The 18,856-nt window shown below is 37.0% G+C and overlaps 1 protein-coding gene across 12 annotated transcripts in view; it reads right to left on the minus strand.

The window, feature by feature from the left end:
* PTPRM (protein tyrosine phosphatase receptor type M) overlaps positions 1-18,856 on the minus strand; it is a 479,902-nt gene that overhangs the window by 145,866 nt on the left and 315,180 nt on the right. For 6 of the 12 annotated variants that reach the window (XM_040587159.1, XM_040587161.1, XM_040587156.1 and 3 more), the window contains 2 exons: positions 10,832-10,964; positions 3,747-3,776 (listed from right to left, as the gene is read on the minus strand). In XM_040587159.1, coding sequence (XP_040443093.1) covers positions 3,747-3,776; positions 10,832-10,964 — 163 coding nt within the window. The remainder of the gene's footprint in view (positions 1-3,746; positions 3,777-10,831; positions 10,965-18,856) is intronic. The other 6 variants (XM_040587165.1, XM_040587163.1, XM_040587160.1 and 3 more) reach the window with 1 other exon arrangement.

Genomic DNA, 18,856 nt, shown 5'->3' on the forward strand with positions numbered 1-18,856 from the left:
ATGCTCAGTATTTGTAGAATTAATTTTCTGGTAGGAGGAATTTTGTCCTATTTGAGTCATAAACAATGCACCAGGCAATAAGACTTCTAGTGCTATACAGTCTCTTTTAGTAATGTTTCATCATTGTACTAGGCTTCTGGATTGAGATCTCCATACAGCGGACGCACCTGTGATGCACTTCTGTCCTAAGTTACCTAACTAGATGATTATTGCTGGGACAGCCAATATCAGATTTCATATATTAAGATCTCAATTTGATTACTATTTTATAGTAGATATATACTGGGTGATAATTGTCTCCTATTTCGCTACCTCACCTTTCACAAGTTTAAATGACTTGTGAAAAGGTACAAAAATAGAATAACTCCATGCACCTGACTGCTGTGCAGCACTATTGTTGCATAAGTATCTATTTTCAATAATAATCATAACATACCATTTTGATATCAAGTTCAAACTGAGGGACATCAAAAGCTACCTTCACAAAATTCTGTTTTAATTGACCATACATCCTAGTCATACAATGTAACTAAGCCTTGTCTTGAAAGCAACTTATACCAGCTACAATTTGTAACTATCTGCCGCAAAATTTGGGGTAAATTTAGTTCCCCAAACTCTGTCAGGCACCAGTGTCTCTAGCAAATTCAGATCATCCAAGCACTCATTTTGTTTGTCTGGTGCTTGAATTTGCATTAGCTCCTGAGTAATGATTAATGACCTCCAAGGGAAGAATCTTTATCAAAATGAAAATCTCAAATATAAAAGTTAACGGCCATCGGTCAGCACAGTGGCGCTCATTATTACCTGAACAACAGGCTTGTCTAGTTCATTTAACTGTAATTACACAATAAACTACTAATATACTTTTCCTTCTCTGGCCAATTTCTCAGGGGTTTTGCCCACCAGAAAACGTGTCAGGAAAAAACAGTCATGCCAGCACCAGCCATGCTGAGAACAGCAGTCATTACAAGTGTCACTAACGACACCATCTTTGTTCTTCTTTTTTCCCACTTGGAATTGACTGCAAAGTCAAAAAACCTGATGCAGAGTTAATGAGCACTATTAAATTCACTCTAATCTTAAGAACAAAAGAATTCATACAGGACTAACTATGGCCAGACCAAAAAAACCCCACAAACAAGAAACAGAAAAATAGATTTGCTGCCTGACTGAGGTGAAAGGTAGAAAATGCACTAGTTCTCTGGAATGCAAGAGTGGGAGGAAAGACGCTGGCAGAGGCACTTAAGCCCATTAAAAAGTATAATTCTCAATAGCAGTACTCAACTTCTTTTCTGTAACATCTCTTGACTTGCTAACTAGTAAACACAAGACAAAATGGAAATAATTCTCTGCCAAATATGCACAGCTGTAGGTCCACCTCTGATGATTCATCAGCAGCTCTAGGCATCTGCCAATTTTTTCTTTTTTAATTTTAATTTAGGATGGATCTAGAAGTGGCAGAGATTGCAGTCTAGTAGGGAAAAGGAGCCCACAGCACATACGGAAAGCAGCACACAAGACAATAGTAACTATTTCAGTGCATAGATGCTCGCTTGGATGTTACAGCTTGCATTTACAATGACTAATCAGTAAATTTGAATGTGATACTGAGTATAGAAGTGGTAAATTAGCAATGGCAGAGTACTTCAAATTATATTTCTCAAAATATAGAACATCTTATAATCCGTACCAACTTCCTCCACTAAAAATAAAACTGTAATGAATTCTGCATTCATCTAAGATTTCCATCAATTTCAGTGAAATTGCATAGTGCGTAAACAGGTGGAGAATTTGGTCCAAAATATTTCATGCTATTGGCAGACGATCATGTCTGCTCTTTTCAGGGCTCTTCCTTCCATTCTTTTGCCAGACAAGGAGCAAAACAGTACAAGGTCAAGATCACACAATTTCTTTTGGAAGAGTTAATGTACTCAGACTCCGAAGTTACTGAATTTGTATTGCACTAACAAGAAGACAAATCTTGAAGCCACTGCAAGCATATTCTGTGTAATCAAGTGAAGCCCTAGGACATCCACTATTAACAGTCTCTATGATAGCAAAACTGGAGATAAAACTTGTTTGTAAAACTAACAGGAACATTTCAGTTCACATATTTTCCATTGTTAGTGGAAAAGAAAAAAAGTTATAATCCAATTCCTTTGAATAATGAAACAGGGTTTCATTTTGTGTTCCATTCATTTTAATTTTGTTTCATGACTTAGCATTGAGACATGGATCATATTAAAATATGAATTTAAATATATTTACTTATTATGGCAACAACATACTGTTTGACTTACTATATCATACTCTTTTGACATTTTAAAACAACATTTAAATGGTCCTAAACTGAATTTTTTTCTGAAGACCTACTTAATGGAAAATATGGTTTTCTCATCTTGGGAACAGAAACAAATTTTGAAATACCATGTCTATGGGAACGATATTTTTTTCTGACCTTCACATTAGTACAGTACTTTAAAGAACAGTTAAAAAAAATGCACTATATGTAAAGTGTCAAATAATGTAATATGAAATCTGAGTTACCAAGTAAATGAGCAGTTTCAATATATTCAGAAGTCTTAGGGAGTTTCAACTAAGAGGTTTAAATTTTAGTTGCTTTACTTCATTTGAAGCATGGTTCTGCTTGCCAAGTTTTCGTTAGAAAACATTTACTAATTTTCCCATAAATTTTATAAATGTTTAATACTTTTTCAAAATATTAATTGAAAACATATTTATTTAGAAAGTTTGAAGAGCAACTAAAAAGGATCATGAGCAACTTCATACTGCACTTAAATAAAAACATTACTGAAATGTGTTCCTTTCAAGAGCATCCTGCTACTATATGTACCTGAAAACTAGTACTACAATCTGTCTCATGCAAGAAACGCCCCATGCTCTGTAACTATATAAAAATATCTCCTAGTTTCCATGACTTTTAAACCTGAGCTTTAAAGAAGACAGTTATCTATTGGACAGCTGATTTTTGCTGCGGGCCATCAAGATTAAACAAGCTTCAATGCATTTCATTTAATGACTAAGTAAGGCCCCTAATATTTTGCTAATCCAAAAACTATCATATACTCCTTGTACCTGGAAAGTGAGAAAAGGTGAATAGCCTCAGAAAGGGATTTGCTAAATTCACAGAGGAACCCTTCTCATTCATCACCTGCTGACAGCAGGGAATGAAACAAAGGCTTTGGGTAAATAAAGAATCATATAATGGTATTACTAAGGACTGCACCAAAATGAAAAGTTATTACTTACAGAAAGTTATGCTTCATCTTGCCCTTATTTTTTAGTGCTCTTTCCTTTGAAATTCACTCCAGTAATGGTAACTCATGAAGTTTATGCATGATCATTATTCATGAAAAAAGTAGTAATATGTACACAGCAACAAACAGAAATGCTTGTACATGTCTAACCAATGCTATATTTTCAACAGAACAAATGAGAAAGAAACCACTAAATAAATTCTAAAAATAGTTACTTAGGCATAAAAATGTCTCATAGGCATGGCAGTCATATTAGTACCTACTACTTTTCAAATAAGAAAATTTATTAGATAACTATTCAAAGGACTCTAATGCACAGTATGAGGCATAAGAAACTGCTATAATGCTAAATATTTCATATTTCACAAAGTTTGTTTTTATAAAGGAGCTCCCAATATTAGCATTCACTAGTTACGCATGGAACAACATGGCAGAAAGTGTGTCTCTGATGACAAAGAAGTTACTTACAGGTAGTAAGTGTAGGAGTGATAGCTTCTTCTGCCATGATGGTGGAAGGATTAGGCAGTGGTGGAAAGATGAAATGGAAGGAAAGAAAAGCCAAATATTAATGTATGAAAAATCAAGATGAAACTGAGACCAGAACTGGTGACACAAATGAAAGGTAGCAAGAATGCATATCTGGGCATATCATGCATGTCTGGAACAGACAGATGACATATCTAATCTCCATAAAACTTTAAGCAATACAATATATAATGCATCTCCAACTGTTAAATCCCCTTAAAGTATACCTACTATCTATGTAATGTTAGATAGTTAATGTATATTTATTTCTGCACATACTACACACACAAACACTTCCAATTAAAGTGATATAACACCTCCAATTACAGGTCAACTGCATTAGGAATAAGGATATGGAACTTCTAACATACGTTAAAGTTTAACAATGCAGAATTTCAGAACATGTATTAAGTAGCTTATCTTCCTGTCACAGTACTGTAGAATCTTTGAATATCCCTTTCTTTACTTAAAGAAATCAGTTCTGCCATTGACAAGCAGAACTTGTTGCCAGAGGGGAAAAATCAATGATCACAGCTTTTCTAATAACCAATTAAACTCTGAAGAAAAAAATACTTGCCACGCAAACAAAAAGGCTATCATTGCTGGCTAAAATTATTTTGGTGGTATTTCCCCATATGGCAGAGTAAAAAGTAAGAACTGATCCTGTATTCCTGTTATTTCTGCCCACGTGAATGTCACAAAGAACAAGTTGGAGACCTAGCACCGTCACCTTAAGAAATATGGACCCAGTCAGTCTTTTCTGCATCACCTCTTGCACAGCCAGATCCTCCACCCAGACATGCTCTGCATGAGCACGAAGCACAGAAGCCCTCCAGCTATGCTCTTTTGCTTTGCGTCTCTCCCTCCCTCAGTTATGAGCCCACTGCAAGCAGGAATGCAACTCTCCAAAATAGGCAAGCTCCAACCTAAATTATTTCCATATGTTGACTGAATTAAAAAGAGGCTGGACATCTTAAAACATCTCTGAGCATCATGTCAAGTAGCATTCCCATGTTGGTAAGATAAAAGACTGAAAGGAACCATGTAGGCATTTGTAATTTTTACAGCACATGCATACAGCTCTCTGACTACAGAGGAAACATGTAAACAGGCCTTGCAAAGGACTATAACTAACGTTAACTTGCCTCTAGCTACATGCTTCAGGCACCCCTTTGAAAACTAGGCTTTCATCAAATTTTCTCTCTCATCTTCTTTTGTGTGAAGATGCCTTTAGAAATATTTCCCAGTTTTTATTCCCATTTTTCTGATGCAAACAGTGTTGTTCAAACACAAGAGGCTAGATACTGAATATTTGATCACGTGGAACATCTGCACAAATGTACACCTGTTAATGTTGAGTTTTAAAAGATATCTAAGAATAGAGCGAGAGGAAAGCTGCAAAACAGTTACACACTTCTTCCACCAGCACACATTCCACTGCCTTCAGTAAGGTGCATAGGAACAGGTCCTATCAAAGCAGATCAACTTCCCTGCTCTATTAGCAAGTTTTTTTTTCTGGTTCAGTCATAATGATATCTCCCCCTGCCCTTCTTTTCAGAATTACTTATTCTCTCACTTCCATCTAGAATCTCATGACACTGCCAACCCTATTTCTTGCCATATGTTGTCATGACAGTGACTTAATGTAATTAGTACAAATGTTCGCATACTTCTAAAAGATGTATAATAATTTGAGAAACAACAATAAATACAATTAATCAGTGAAGCACTGCTGGTAGTTATATGCAGAATTCTGCCAAATATGTTATAGAGATAAATTATTCCTTCTGAAAAAAACGCTTAAAATCCAGGAGCTTTAATGTGTGTAAATGTCCCATTAAAAATTTGTATGAGATGAGAAAAATTAAGTCTCAAGCTCCAGTTATTTTTATATTGTTACAGTTGTGAGATTTTCCGTATGAAAGTCCTTGAAAAAGAGCACTGTGGGTTTTGATTCTCAAGAATACCAGACACTGGAAAAAAAACAGGTAAAAAGAATATATTAAACCCCTACAGAAACAGACTGTTTTAGACTTGCAAGTCCTCAGGCAACTTGCAAAAGCAGCATTCATAATTGAAAAGATTTAGCTTTTTTTAAGAAATACAGACAAGTTCTGTTTTACTTCCTACAAAAGGTATACAAACACACTCTATGTATGAAGTGTCTTTTCCTGTTAAAGAGAGTCACCCACAGGTTTTTGCCAACCTTGGCGACATTTTCTTCTATGCATGGCTCTTCAGTCACTTCCCACCAGAGAGGTTATTTTACGTCAATAAACTGTTTCTGTGTATAGTGATAATATAAAGCACTTTTAAATCCTTCAGGAGTGAAGGCATAAATAAATTTCATAAACATCACTTGTAGAATAAGGCCCTGCTATAAAATTCGTCAAAACCAATGCAGCTGGCCACAGGAGGATTATCCTACTAGAAGGGAAAACTTCTGGAACTGTGTCATTACCACAGTGATTTCTTTCATCGTCTCTCTTTTGTAGTTGGCCTAGAGGGAAAAACAAGGTTCAGGGGTAGCACTGGGAGAAAAATGCAGTTTTCCTTCAGCTCTATTATCCCCAATTTATATCCTAACTACTGCCAAATTGTTGGCAAAGGTGTATAACTGAACAGCCTGATTTGCTACCAGGTAATGGGACCAGTGCATTCCCAGCCCAGCTCCACCGAGTGCAAAAGCCTTTCTTTTTCACTGCCAAAACCCAGGGTCTCTAAGTTGAACAGATGCCACAATTACATATGTTGGAAACTACTGGAACGCTCATGCATAGAGACAGCTGAAAACAGAAACTAAAGATAGGCAAAAGAAAATAACCTTTTTTATGGAGAAATGCAATGATCAGAAAAACTCCATTCTACAACTGAAGCAGAAGCCAATGTAATTAAATTTTAATAACTGCTTCCTTGCTGCACTCCCACTACAGCAGCAAGATGGTAGCCCCAAAAGAAACAGCTGCCCCAAAGACATATAAAGTTTTAAGCAAACCTTGGACCAATAAATATAATTTCTCAACTTCTGCATATGTTTTAAACTTAGCTGAAATAAAATAGAAAAGAAAACAAAACAAACACAAACACAAAAAAAGGGGAAAAGAGAAAAGAATAAAGCAGCAAGGTTCTGATTTTTCCAAGTCTTGATTTAATTGCCATTGCTTTTCCAAAGGTTGTGGGTACAGTTCTCTCCTTTTCACTGCTCTACTTTAAGTTGACCAAAAGGTGAACTTGCTGCATTTTTTCTTTTTTTAAAATTATTTTTTATAAAGTCCTATGCAGGTATGTCAAAGACTGGCAGAGATCAAGGGTCTTGCCTGAGATTTAATATTCAGGATCAGACTCAAAATCCACTTCATTGTGGAATAATATCGTGGAAACACATGTATTGATTTCCACTGGCTTTGTGGGAAAATTATGTGAGAGATTCAGAGCAAGCTGAGCAGAGGAAAGACTAATGGCATTATTCTGACTTCACAGAGAAGAATAATCACATTGATATGACCATATCGGTATTAGGAAGAACTTGCATGTTCCTCATCTACTTTACATAACATCTTTATGCAGCAATGTTGTGAATAGATAATGAAAAGATACAGCACAACAGATAAAGAACTCTGAACAACCAAGTGTGTAGAAAAACAAGAAAGGACTAACAGTCTTCCCCTGACCCAGGTGACAAGCATACAAATCTGGTTTACTTTAGTCAAAGACTGAGTGTCCACATAGAAAATGTTTTGGTGTCCATGACGTTCCTGCCCCAACCATACACTGAACAGTTAGGCTATTGTCTCTGTGACCCAGTTTATAACATAACTACTTCAGACAACCACTATATAGTGAAATTAATAATCATGCCTCATGACTATTGATATTTGCGGAACTTTTCTGCCTACTGCTTTGATAGTGGCCATACCCAAAGCATGTCTGCTGCATCAAAAACTGCTTTGAATGTTGGCCTTGTCTTCTTGCCTACTGAATTAAAAGTCAAAGAGGCTGATCTGCGACAATCTGTGGTGCCTGGCACCAACCAAGCAAAGAATGGTTGCTGGGTGAAATGAGGTGGCTATTAAAGGAACATGTTGGACAAAGTCATGGTTATCACATGCAGTAAACCCACTTTCCAAATCTCTTGACAATGGAAAGCAATGGTTTGAAATTAGTCCGTTAAGCACTGTGAAGCCCCAGAGACACAGTGAATCTTATCTACCAGTGAGATCTGGGGATCAAGTCACCAAGAATCCATTTTGATGAAAGAATGAACAACAGACAGTATAAGCCTTGGAATATGCCTTGGGAACATGGAGAGTGAATGGGATATTGCTGTAGCCAACTCCAAGCAAGTTAAGTTTCAGAGCACGTAGACTCAGCACAGTGAAACCTAGCACTGCAACCCAGAGTGTGCACATAACAGTGCAGAGAGGGAAGTGGTTCTCAGCACAAAGGTGCCACTGAATTACAAGGTGCTATTTTATTTTTTACTCAGATCTTTACTCCAGTAAAACTCCCGATAAAGTAAATGAAATAAAATGATCAAGTGTAGTAGTCAAATTACATGCTAGCTTGATAAGACTGTTTCACGAAGTAGCACCTAAAGTATCATAAAACTGGAAAACCACTACAGTTATGCTAAGCTTGCAGAATGATTTATACATTTTCTTCCAATGCATAATGTATACGTAGTAACTGAACCAAGGTGAAACCATAGGAGTTCTTAGCAGCACAGCGAATTAATGCACCAATAACAATCTTTTGAATAATTGGTTCATCTTTTGCTTAAGTCATGAGTGTAATTGTATTCAAGACCTTCTATGCTACAGCATCTGCTTTAGAGGTCTGGGACACAATATACCTACCTCCCGAAACTCTCATTAAAACCTAGTCACATCCTTTACACAGATAAACCATTCTTACTTTTTAATATTCACTCCAACTCATTTCAGTTGGTTTTGTTCAAGGCTGCAGCATCATTCTGGAATATGTTTAAGTTATAGGTATCTTTCTGTACTAAACAATGAAATTGTATGTATTTGGTAACAGGGTTCCTGGACTTGTACTTTCAATAGTTTCATCTCTGTCACAAGCAGATTTATTCCAAACCCCAAAGAAGCTCACATAATGCACTTTTCTTCTAACAACAGAATTACAATGAATAATAATTACTGTGCTGTGGTAGACAGAAGGAATCAAGTATCCTTCTGCATTAACATGCAAACACTTCGGATTCGAGCCTTCCTGCCTCTAATAATTAGATTATCAAAGAGCTCTTCCCTAGAGAATGAATCAAGAGCTCGTATAGCATCCATTTAGCCGGAGACCCTGACACCTTATTTATTTTCAAACTACTTGGATCATTTTGCAATGCTCTCCCTTCCAGACTAAGAAGAACTTGTCTCCTTTGGGTGAATATATTCTCTCTCTGGTGCAAATGCTTAAGGAGAGGCTCAGAACTAAAAAAGAGAGAGCGATGAATGCCAGTCAGGAATTGTGTGAAGAAGGATTGGCCAGACAATGTGAGAAGCCTTCCTCCCTGCCCACCAAGTGCTGTGTCTGGCCCTAGGGAGGAGTTTGGGAGTTCAACTGTTAAAATTGAAGGTATGAATGATGCAAGAAATCAGAAGTGGGAAGAAAAAAGTACTGCAAAGTCAGAACAGATTTTAACTCTGCTAACACCCTGCTTTACTGAGAAGATTTCATTACTGGGTCAATTTCATTGCCCCAGCCAGACCTACCCTGGGGCTTAAGTTTCAATCTCTTCTGTACAGTAGCTTTTGACTGCTTTACCTACCTACCTCTTGCCGTGACCTAGCCCTCAGCCCTGGCCACAGCTCACCTTTCTCCGCATAGAGCCCTTCTAACTCATGGCGCTGTTTCTGTCTTCAAGGAGAGTGAAAAGCAGCTACTTCTGTTGCCTGCCCCGAGGCACTGTCAGACAGCTGCCTCCTTAGCTCTGCACCTCCCCCGTTCAAATTCTGGAAGAATTTCAGGCAGCTCAGTGGTTTGGACTATCTCAGACCTGCCAAGCTAGTTAACATACAATTAAATTGCATACTGCTTGGATGAGCAAAATCAGGCCAAAATTGTTCTCAAAGGGAGAAAAGGGGATGATACAGGGTGAATGGCAAGGAGGTGAGGGGTTATGGGACAGTAAGAAGGCATGGAAGGAGAATTTGTGACTCAGCTCCTTTGCACAACTCTCACACATTCCCAGCCCCACCTCCACAGCTGCAAATCTCACATTGCTCAGGATAAAACCTAAAACCTTAATTCTATTTGCTAATTAATTTCTCCCGATCTGGACTTAGCTTCTACGATCACACAGACTTTTTTATTACACATGCCACCTCCCTAGCTATGAGATATTTTTCCCTTTAATATTTTTCCTTCTGCAGCGTTGAGAAAGGCAACCAGGTTTAAAAGCCTTACGCTTCTAATGCTGTAGAAGTTTTCAAATTATATCCAAAGCAAAACAATCTCAATGTGTGTGTGTGTGTGTGTTGAACCAGCATTTGGAAACATTCAACACCATTGTAACATTTTCATTTGTTTTCAGGGAATGAAGTTTAAGCAGAACAATATAGACCCCATTCTCAGCACAAATTAACTTAGCTCTAGTTTCTGTTTGAGGATTTCTTTTACACTCAGGAATGAAACTACATGTAACTTTCAGCTGATTTGTTAAATAGAGTGGAGACTCACACTTTCAGAATAGAGATACTGTTCTATTGTTACAATCCATCATACAGTACTAATGTGTAAAGGGCTACAATTATTAACCTTGAGGGTTTTTTCTTCTATAACAAAGCCACAAACATTAATTCACAGAAAATGCTGTGGGATGAAATAGCTCCTGTGGTATTATAAAAACACAACAAAGCTGTGGGGCTGGGAGGGAGCAGTATTTCCTAAACTCTGTGGAAAAGGCCACGAAGATGGCTGATTATCTTTTGCCAGTATCAAACTGAGAACGGCTGTAGGAGATGCTGTGATATGAATACATACGTAGAAAACATCTACTAATTGCTCACCTTTTCTTCATTACCAGCACGACCCCCAGAAATATGATGACAAACAGCAAGATGCCTGCAATGACTCCAGCAATTTTGACAGTATGGTCGGTCTGCTTCTCAGGCTCTGGGTCTGGTTTTCGAGTGGCAGCCCCTATGGAATCAGTAAAAGGAAGAGAGGAGAGATAAAAAGAATAAGGATGTTATTCTTTTGGTGTTTATACATTTAACCTAACAATGCCATTAGTCTTGTCCAGGGCCAACAGATATCAATGCTTGATCTTTTAAGAAAAAAATTGTGCTTTCATATGCATTGACAGGAATATAATTCTTCATACTCTTCCATGACATTTTGCCAGACCACAACACAGGTGGGGTAACACTGCCAGCCTTGACCCTTTTATAAGAGCCTCTTTACAGATTCACAAATTTCTGTATTTTTATTATCTGTGCCGGCTCCCTTTTCTTTCTGCCATTTAGAAACTTGCTAACAGCACAATAACTATCCTAAGCCTTTATCCAAATTTGATTTGCTGGAACATTTTCCTCAATTATTTTTCATAAATGAAGCTGTAATTCCATAACATATTAGCTTAAACACCTGGAGAAGTGAGATAAGCTCATTTACCACGCATTTTACCCACAATTGTTTTTTACACAATAGCCTTTTTTTTTTTGCCTTTGGAAATCTAAATCTAGGTCACATCTGGTAGGCAAAAAGACTCCTTCTAAGCAATTTATTCACAAAGTGGGAAGCAGCTGATGATCACACCACTGGCACCTACATTTAATATCTGTTTAAATGAGATAACCAGTGCCTTACAGCAGCTACTGTCTTAGCTCTTCCAGCTTCTCCATTTTAAAAAAATAACATCGTTTGTACTGTTTACTGAATAATGTGATGGAACATCAAACCCATGTCTGATGAAATATCCATTTTGTCTACTAAAGGAGTTCAGGATGAAAAATCTTAAGGAAGTAACATTCAATTCACTAAACTGATTTTATTTTTTTTATGGAGTTCCATTTTTTTTTTAATCAAAACATGACAGCATTCATCATTTGAGACACCATGCCATAAAGTGGACACAGGGATTTATGGATCACCTTCCTGCTATAGCTTTTTTGGGAAGGGAGAAGGAAGAGTAAAGACTAAGCAAAATATAATATTTTAAGATTGCATTCTTATTTCACTGTCCGGGTTTCACAGAGGATTTTAAAAGCACCAATTATAATTTACTTGTTTCTTTACTTCCTTTTTTCAGAAAGAAAGCAAATTATTGACCAATTTGCATGCAGAGATATTTTCTAAAAAGTACAATGCAAACATTTCCAGTAATTCTTCTTAGTTGTAACTAGGATATTCTAAGATGGTGAGTACTTCTGAGTGCCCACAGTCACACTTTTGGCCTACATCTTCAAAACTCCTTACCAGGAGGAACGCCAGGAAAATCTGGCAATTCATACTGCTATCAGAAAAGGTGAGAGCCTTTAATTAAAATATATTGAGAGCTAACTGCAGGAACCAAGTTCTTTGGAAAATTCTGGCCACGGTACTTTTTGTGAGTGGTAAGTGAGAGATGATGACCTCCTGCCTGTCTCTGTGCCTAGTCCCACCAGAATACTAGTTCGACAGCAATACAATCTATTGCTAATACAAAATACAATTCTGAATTAGTAAAACTCTTACTTCATGTGAGTAAAGGTAAGAGAATATGACTATTTTCGTCAATGCAGATGCAAAAAATTATGTTATAAACAGTTCTAATGTTATTTTCCTGGTGTCATACATAAATAATTTTGTTAAACTCTGTATTGCTGTAATCTGCATGACGCTCACAACTATAGCAGATATTTAGAAGATATCTAGAGCACCTCTATGCAAAAGGCAGCTGTTGAGTTGAACTTGGCAAACAGGGAACAGTGAATAAAGTATAATGCAAATGATAAGACATGATAAGGACTTCACAGTCCTCTTTTAAATCTAAAACCCAAGCAGGGAAGAATGTAAAGTCAAGAACAAGCAGTATCTTTTTAGAAGTAATTTCTAAGACTGGTCTATTCTTCATTATCTCCTTCAGGCTACCTCACTCTACTGGTATATTCATTGGTAATGTCTTCTTAAAATCAAATTCTGCCTTATGGTTTCATTCCTTTTATTAAGGCTTCCAGTGCTAGTTTTGGGATCATGAATGCTAAACGTTAAAAGTAAGTAAAGCCAGCCTTGTTACATTTTCACACGGGACTCTCAACTATCCAATGTGTTTTATTTCAGTGTCATGTCTGACAGCACAGGGTGCTCACTTCAGTGGAACTAGTTAAACTTACACTATGCAGAGAAGATAATACCAAAATCATATTCAGAGCACACACATTTTCTGCATGTCATGGAGCACAACTCTCATGAAATGCTTTCAATGACACAAAGCATTACCCTCTTGCGAGTCATGGACAAGCTGGGGAATCCACCATTATTGCAAATTCTCCAAAGAAAGCCTACACAAGAAGAGATATAGAGCCTACCAACAGGAGACTGAAACTCCCATATTGTATCATCTATTGATTATCCGGTTGAGGGATCATCTCACATTGTCTAAGAAAAGCGCATGTAATGCTACCCCGAGTTAAAAACAGGGTAAAACTGCCCACCATGGACTCAGCCTGACTCATAACAGAGATTGTTTTAAACTGGAAACATCATGTTTCACATGAGTTTTTAAAACTCCTATCACTAATTATTATGAAAACCCAAATATTAGCATTATCTCAACTCTCCTTTGGTTCCATTCAGCAATTCATTCATTCCGTGACAGAATGTTGTTCCTTTCCTGATGTCTGCAGGTTCCAAAATCCACTTGGATAAACAAACCAAATTTGCCACCTTTCACTTTTCTTGAGCATCCCTTGAGCCTTTTAGTATTAGAAATTCTAGATCAACTTTCTTAATTTTATTTGATACTGTTTAGTCCTTTAACATACCTCAGTTTTTCTACAACAGGGTTTTTCAAAATAGTTGTGTTCTACCCCATTCTTTGTCCCCCTTAGCATTCTGTTTGACTTTATTTCAGCATCAGATAGACACTGAACAGGTCACTGGTGCATCGTTTACAGTGAACCCTGCATCTCTTTCTTCAGTGCAGTGTTCAATTTTGAACCCTTTATGAGTTAAAAGTCATTCAAATTTACATCTGCTGAACACTACACAGCATTTACCAAGACTGAAATTAGAGGTGGTACTAGTTCATTTTGCTTTTGTCCTGCTGAAGTTCTTCACAGTCCTGTGTGAATTCTGCTAACCCACATCACCTGACATCACAGTTAAGAGCTGCTGCACCAACTCTGACTCTTCCACACATTTAATAGATGTAATGTACAGCATACAATATTAAACCTTAAGGTGCATTAGCTACAATAAACGCTGGCAGTTTACTCCTCTCTGGTTTCTGTCTGATAGGTAAATTTTGATCCAGAATAACACTTGTCACTCACCTCATAATTACTTCTTAACTGACTTTTAACCTACAGCCTCACAGGCAATTGCACTGGCACCATGGAGAGAAAGGTGAACTGCGTGTAAGAGAATTGAAGCAGCTAGGGGCAGTAGGTCTGAAATTCACTTTGCCACTTGATAAACGACAATGTCTATTTGTGCTTTTAGTTTTGTTTGTATGTTTTTGAGAGAGATATGGAAAATTATTATTGCAAGTCTAAAAAAATGATGCCATGGTTTCTCTCTTACTCTGCTGAGCTGACACATACTAAAAAAGTTTAGTGAAATATAATCTTTCTTCACAGAAATTGTGTTAACTATACACTATAGTATCATTATATTACAGTTCTGGCATTTTATTCTATTTATTATTGCCGTTTCAACCAGTTTCTCTGACATAGTCATTTTTAATCTCCTTGATCACCCTTGAGCCTTTAAAAATATATAGTTACAAGACTAGTGGAGTTCTGTATCTCCAGTAAAATAGCTGTTTTAAGTGACAGACTGCATACTGTTGACAACAGCTAAGCTAAGCTCACTGCATTTTCCTCACAACACTGGGTCTAATGAATTACTTGTTTTGTTTTTGTTTTTTTTTTTAATTTGTTTTACTTTTAAGCATTTGGTTCTACCTTTGTTCACAGAAGCCTGACTTTAAACTTTGCACAATAACCTCACTTCTGTTTTCTTGCTGAGGACTGTCTGGGCTAGTGGAGTTAGAATAATAAAGGCCAAACTGACACCTATACTGTGGTCCAGCTGTAGAAAGGCAATAGGTCAATGAAGAGCAGAGAGTGCAAAACAGCTTAAGGGAGATGTTTAGAAAATGAAATTACAGATAAATGTTTCCAGCCAGTTTAAAAAGGATTATGGTGATGACTCTGGGAAGTCCTAACTTGCTGAGAACAAACTAGAGTGCTTCCTGCCAGAACTGGAAAGAGATACACTTATAGATAAACCCCAAGGTACCACAAAACCCGGCAAAGTTTTTCCACAGGCTTCTGCACTGAATAAGGTGGAAGACAGGAACATTGTTTGGTTCCACACCCTTAGTTGTTTATTTTTCTAATTAATCTCAGTGATTCCAATTTCCCTTTTACTTATTTATTGCCAATTCTTTGTGGCTTTCCCTACAGCAGCATTTAAAATGTGAAACATCTTTTTTTTCTTCAATTAGAAAAAATGGCATTCAGCTGGCCTGATTTATGAGTCACATTTTGTTCCGTATTTTGCAAAACCCAGTGATAATATTTTTAAGTAGTATCCATGAGACACCTAAATATTTTATTTCACTTATTTTTGACTTTCAGACCTATTCTATTAACTTTTTCTTAATATTGGAACCTCCTTCTTTAAAGTTTAGTGATTACTCAGCGGCTTCGTGGTATCTTATCTCCTCTTCAGATTGAGAATTGAGTTATATTCTAGTCACTAATATTTAGAGTCTACCATACTATGAATTCTTAAATTACTTCGTGCAGTGAAATTTCTATTTCTGTACCATGGGTTACAAGACTGGGCAAAAAAAATATATTTCATTGAAGAATTTCTAGCTCTCATCAGAGACATACAGGTCTGGTATTAATATTATAGGAATAATTTGTGATATTTGGAAAATGGTTCTGCCACTTCCTTGGGTGGAAAATTTCCCTTTCCTTTCTCACTAGTGCTGTGTTATTGACCAACCCCCAAAATTCCTAAACAAGAATCTCCTGTAGGTAGTTTATAAATAGAGAATTTCAAGCAGAAATATTCCTTATTAAAATGGAAGCAAAGACTAACCACTAAAAGGACTAGCCAATCAAAATATCATTCTTTTAAGTATTTTGTTTTTCAAAACCAATGAAATTGTTCTTCAGTAAAGGAAATGGACCTCTACCAAACTGAGCAAAAACTCTCCCTCCTTTTCTTTTTGTAAATGAACAAGGTTTGGACTTGGTTTTCAATGTTTATTAGTCCCTTCCAAAAAAAAATGTAGTTAGAAATGACTGACGGTTGTATAGAAATGAACGATTAATAAAATAACCCTGGCTCAATAGTCTAGGAGTTTCTAGTTATGCTTTGAAAAAAAAGAATAAGATTAAAGCTGTTAGTAGTAAAAATCAGCTATAGATTGTTTTGTCTAAAGCAACCCTTAAAAAATCAAGACATTTCTTCTCCTATTGGAAGCAACAAATAATTCCTTCCTTTAATTAATTCAACTGGTCCAATTTTATTTCTTCCACTCAAAGATGGCCATAGTTGATGCCTTTTTTTACTTGCATTCTGCAGTTTAAAGCTCTTAAAAGGTACTCGCTTGATAAGTCACTCACAAGCCTTTCTAACGGATAAAATTGACTGTGACAAAATAAGAAAGGAAACAAATATGCCTGTTCTACTGGTATGAAAAGAGGTGCTCCACAGAGGTAGGTCCTTCTTGTAAATGTCAAATGACTTAGGAATTCCAATCCTGTGTCACAAACTGCAAAATACATCTGAATGGGGCAGTAGTAAAAAAGGTCCAGTTTCCTCCAGAAGTTCACAAGTGTCCAGTGATGGATGGCTAACTTTACAAGCCTTTAAAATAATAATACAGTTAGTGCAGATTGTCCTAGTTTCCAGTTCAAACTTGAGACTAACTAACTTGCTGTGTTAGTGAGTATCCCATGATTTTTCTATGCAGGCAGTGTGATTCAGCTATCACATCTCAGCACCTACTTATTGCACAGAGCAAGTCAGGAAAATGAAACATTCTATCCCTGTGTGAGAGTAGCACTGTGATTCTGTGGAAGAAATCATCCAAAATGGTACAAGGCGGAAGAGAGACAGAGAGGTGTGATGCTTCCTTGGAACACCCTTCACTATCACTAGGATCCTATAATTCCTGCCACAAAGTAAGCAGACTGAAAAGATCAGAGAACTTGGCTTCAAAGACTGCCCATGCTCTCCAAGGACAACACAGATTACAAAGGCTACTATCATCATTACTCTCTACTAGTTGTATGATAGTAGGATCTAGAAGCTCTAAATCAGATTGGGAGCCCCACTGTGCTAAGAAAAGTGCAAGCACACAGCTAAACAATCTTTGCCACTAAAAGCATACTATGTAGCTGAGCTAGGATTTAACGAGCAGGTGTAGCAACTGCAGGTGGGAGAGGGAGGCAAATACCCCTAAGAAAATGCATTTACAATACCCAAATCAATGAATGCTTCCATTCTTCCTGTTCTTTTAGCTAGCTGGTATCACTCAGCATTTCCAGTTAATAACACAGTAGAAACAGATCTTCAAAAGTGATTTGAGGGACAGGGTACTGGTTTTGTGGATGAGACGCAGGTTAGGGTGTTCCAAAGAAAAAAAAAATGACATAAAGGTTCACAAACATAGAGATAGAAAAAGCAGAGGTGCCAAAAGTAAAGGGCTGGGATAAAATTGACTGTGACAAAATAAGAAAGGAAACAAATATGCCTGTTGTACTGGTATGAAAAGAGGTGCTCCACAGAGGTAGGTCCTTCTTGTAAATGTCAAATGATTTAGGAATTCCAATCCTGTGTCACAAACTGCAAAATACATCTGAATGGGGCAGTAGTAAAAAAGGTCCAGTTTCCTCCAGAAGTTGCTTCAGCATTTCTACCCTTATCTCCCCCACGAACGCAGAAAAGAGTACCCTCATTTTTAAGTCTGTAGTAGCATTACTAGTGTTATGAGAAGACAAACCAGTCCAACATGCTTTTTATTTGAGCTTCAAGTTCAGTCCAGATGTCAGGATTTGTGACTGTCTTGGAGAAGACCCAAAACACATACAGATTTGTAGATGAAATGAATTACCACCCTGGCTAGTCTGTTAATACTGTAAGTGACTGGCATTCAGTCCTCATCTGCTAGCCAGCATCTATTCTGCTAACAAAGTCTTTGTTTTATTACTCCTGGTAGAACTCCAGCTAAGGGAGAAAGTTCTCCCTCCCCTTCCTCATTGTTAGCTTTCAAATCCGTGTTCCTAGTTCTCCTTTGAAACTGCACTGCTTTTTTGTCCATATGGTAGAAGTTATGAGGTGTTGCTGGGCAGGGTATAATTTGTGACAGAAGGTGGTTTTGATCAGTATTTTTTTTTTTTTTTTTCAGTTTTCTCTCTCTACTCCATGCTTTGAATATATTAGTTTTATAAATTCCTCAGAGTATGGTCTGCTTTACTTCTCTTTTTACAGTATTTTTCTTTTTCTGTTCCTGGCTTCTTTTGGAAATGCTCATGTATAAACTGCTTTTTACACAGGGCAGGGATTAGGTTTTCTTTCTGTTTTGCTGAGCACAGGAGCCGCTTAAGTTTTGAAATCGATGTATCCTGATTTTCTCTCCGATGATGTGTTAGCACTTACTAATCTATTTTTTGAATGTCTTGGACAGAGGGAAAATAGCACTTATATTTCAGCAGAGGAGTATCTTCTCTTTAATTTATGATCATTGGTACAATACATACTGCTGTGTACAGCTCTTCCTTTCCTAAAAAAGACTTCTGTACTTCCATAAGGCATCCGTCCTGATTTGGTAATTGTTTTTTTGTGTTGTTTGTTTTTTTTTTTTT

The sequence above is a fragment of the Falco naumanni genome, chromosome 3 (genome assembly GCF_017639655.2).
Source record: "Falco naumanni isolate bFalNau1 chromosome 3, bFalNau1.pat, whole genome shotgun sequence".
NCBI lineage: Eukaryota > Metazoa > Chordata > Aves > Falconiformes > Falconidae > Falco > Falco naumanni.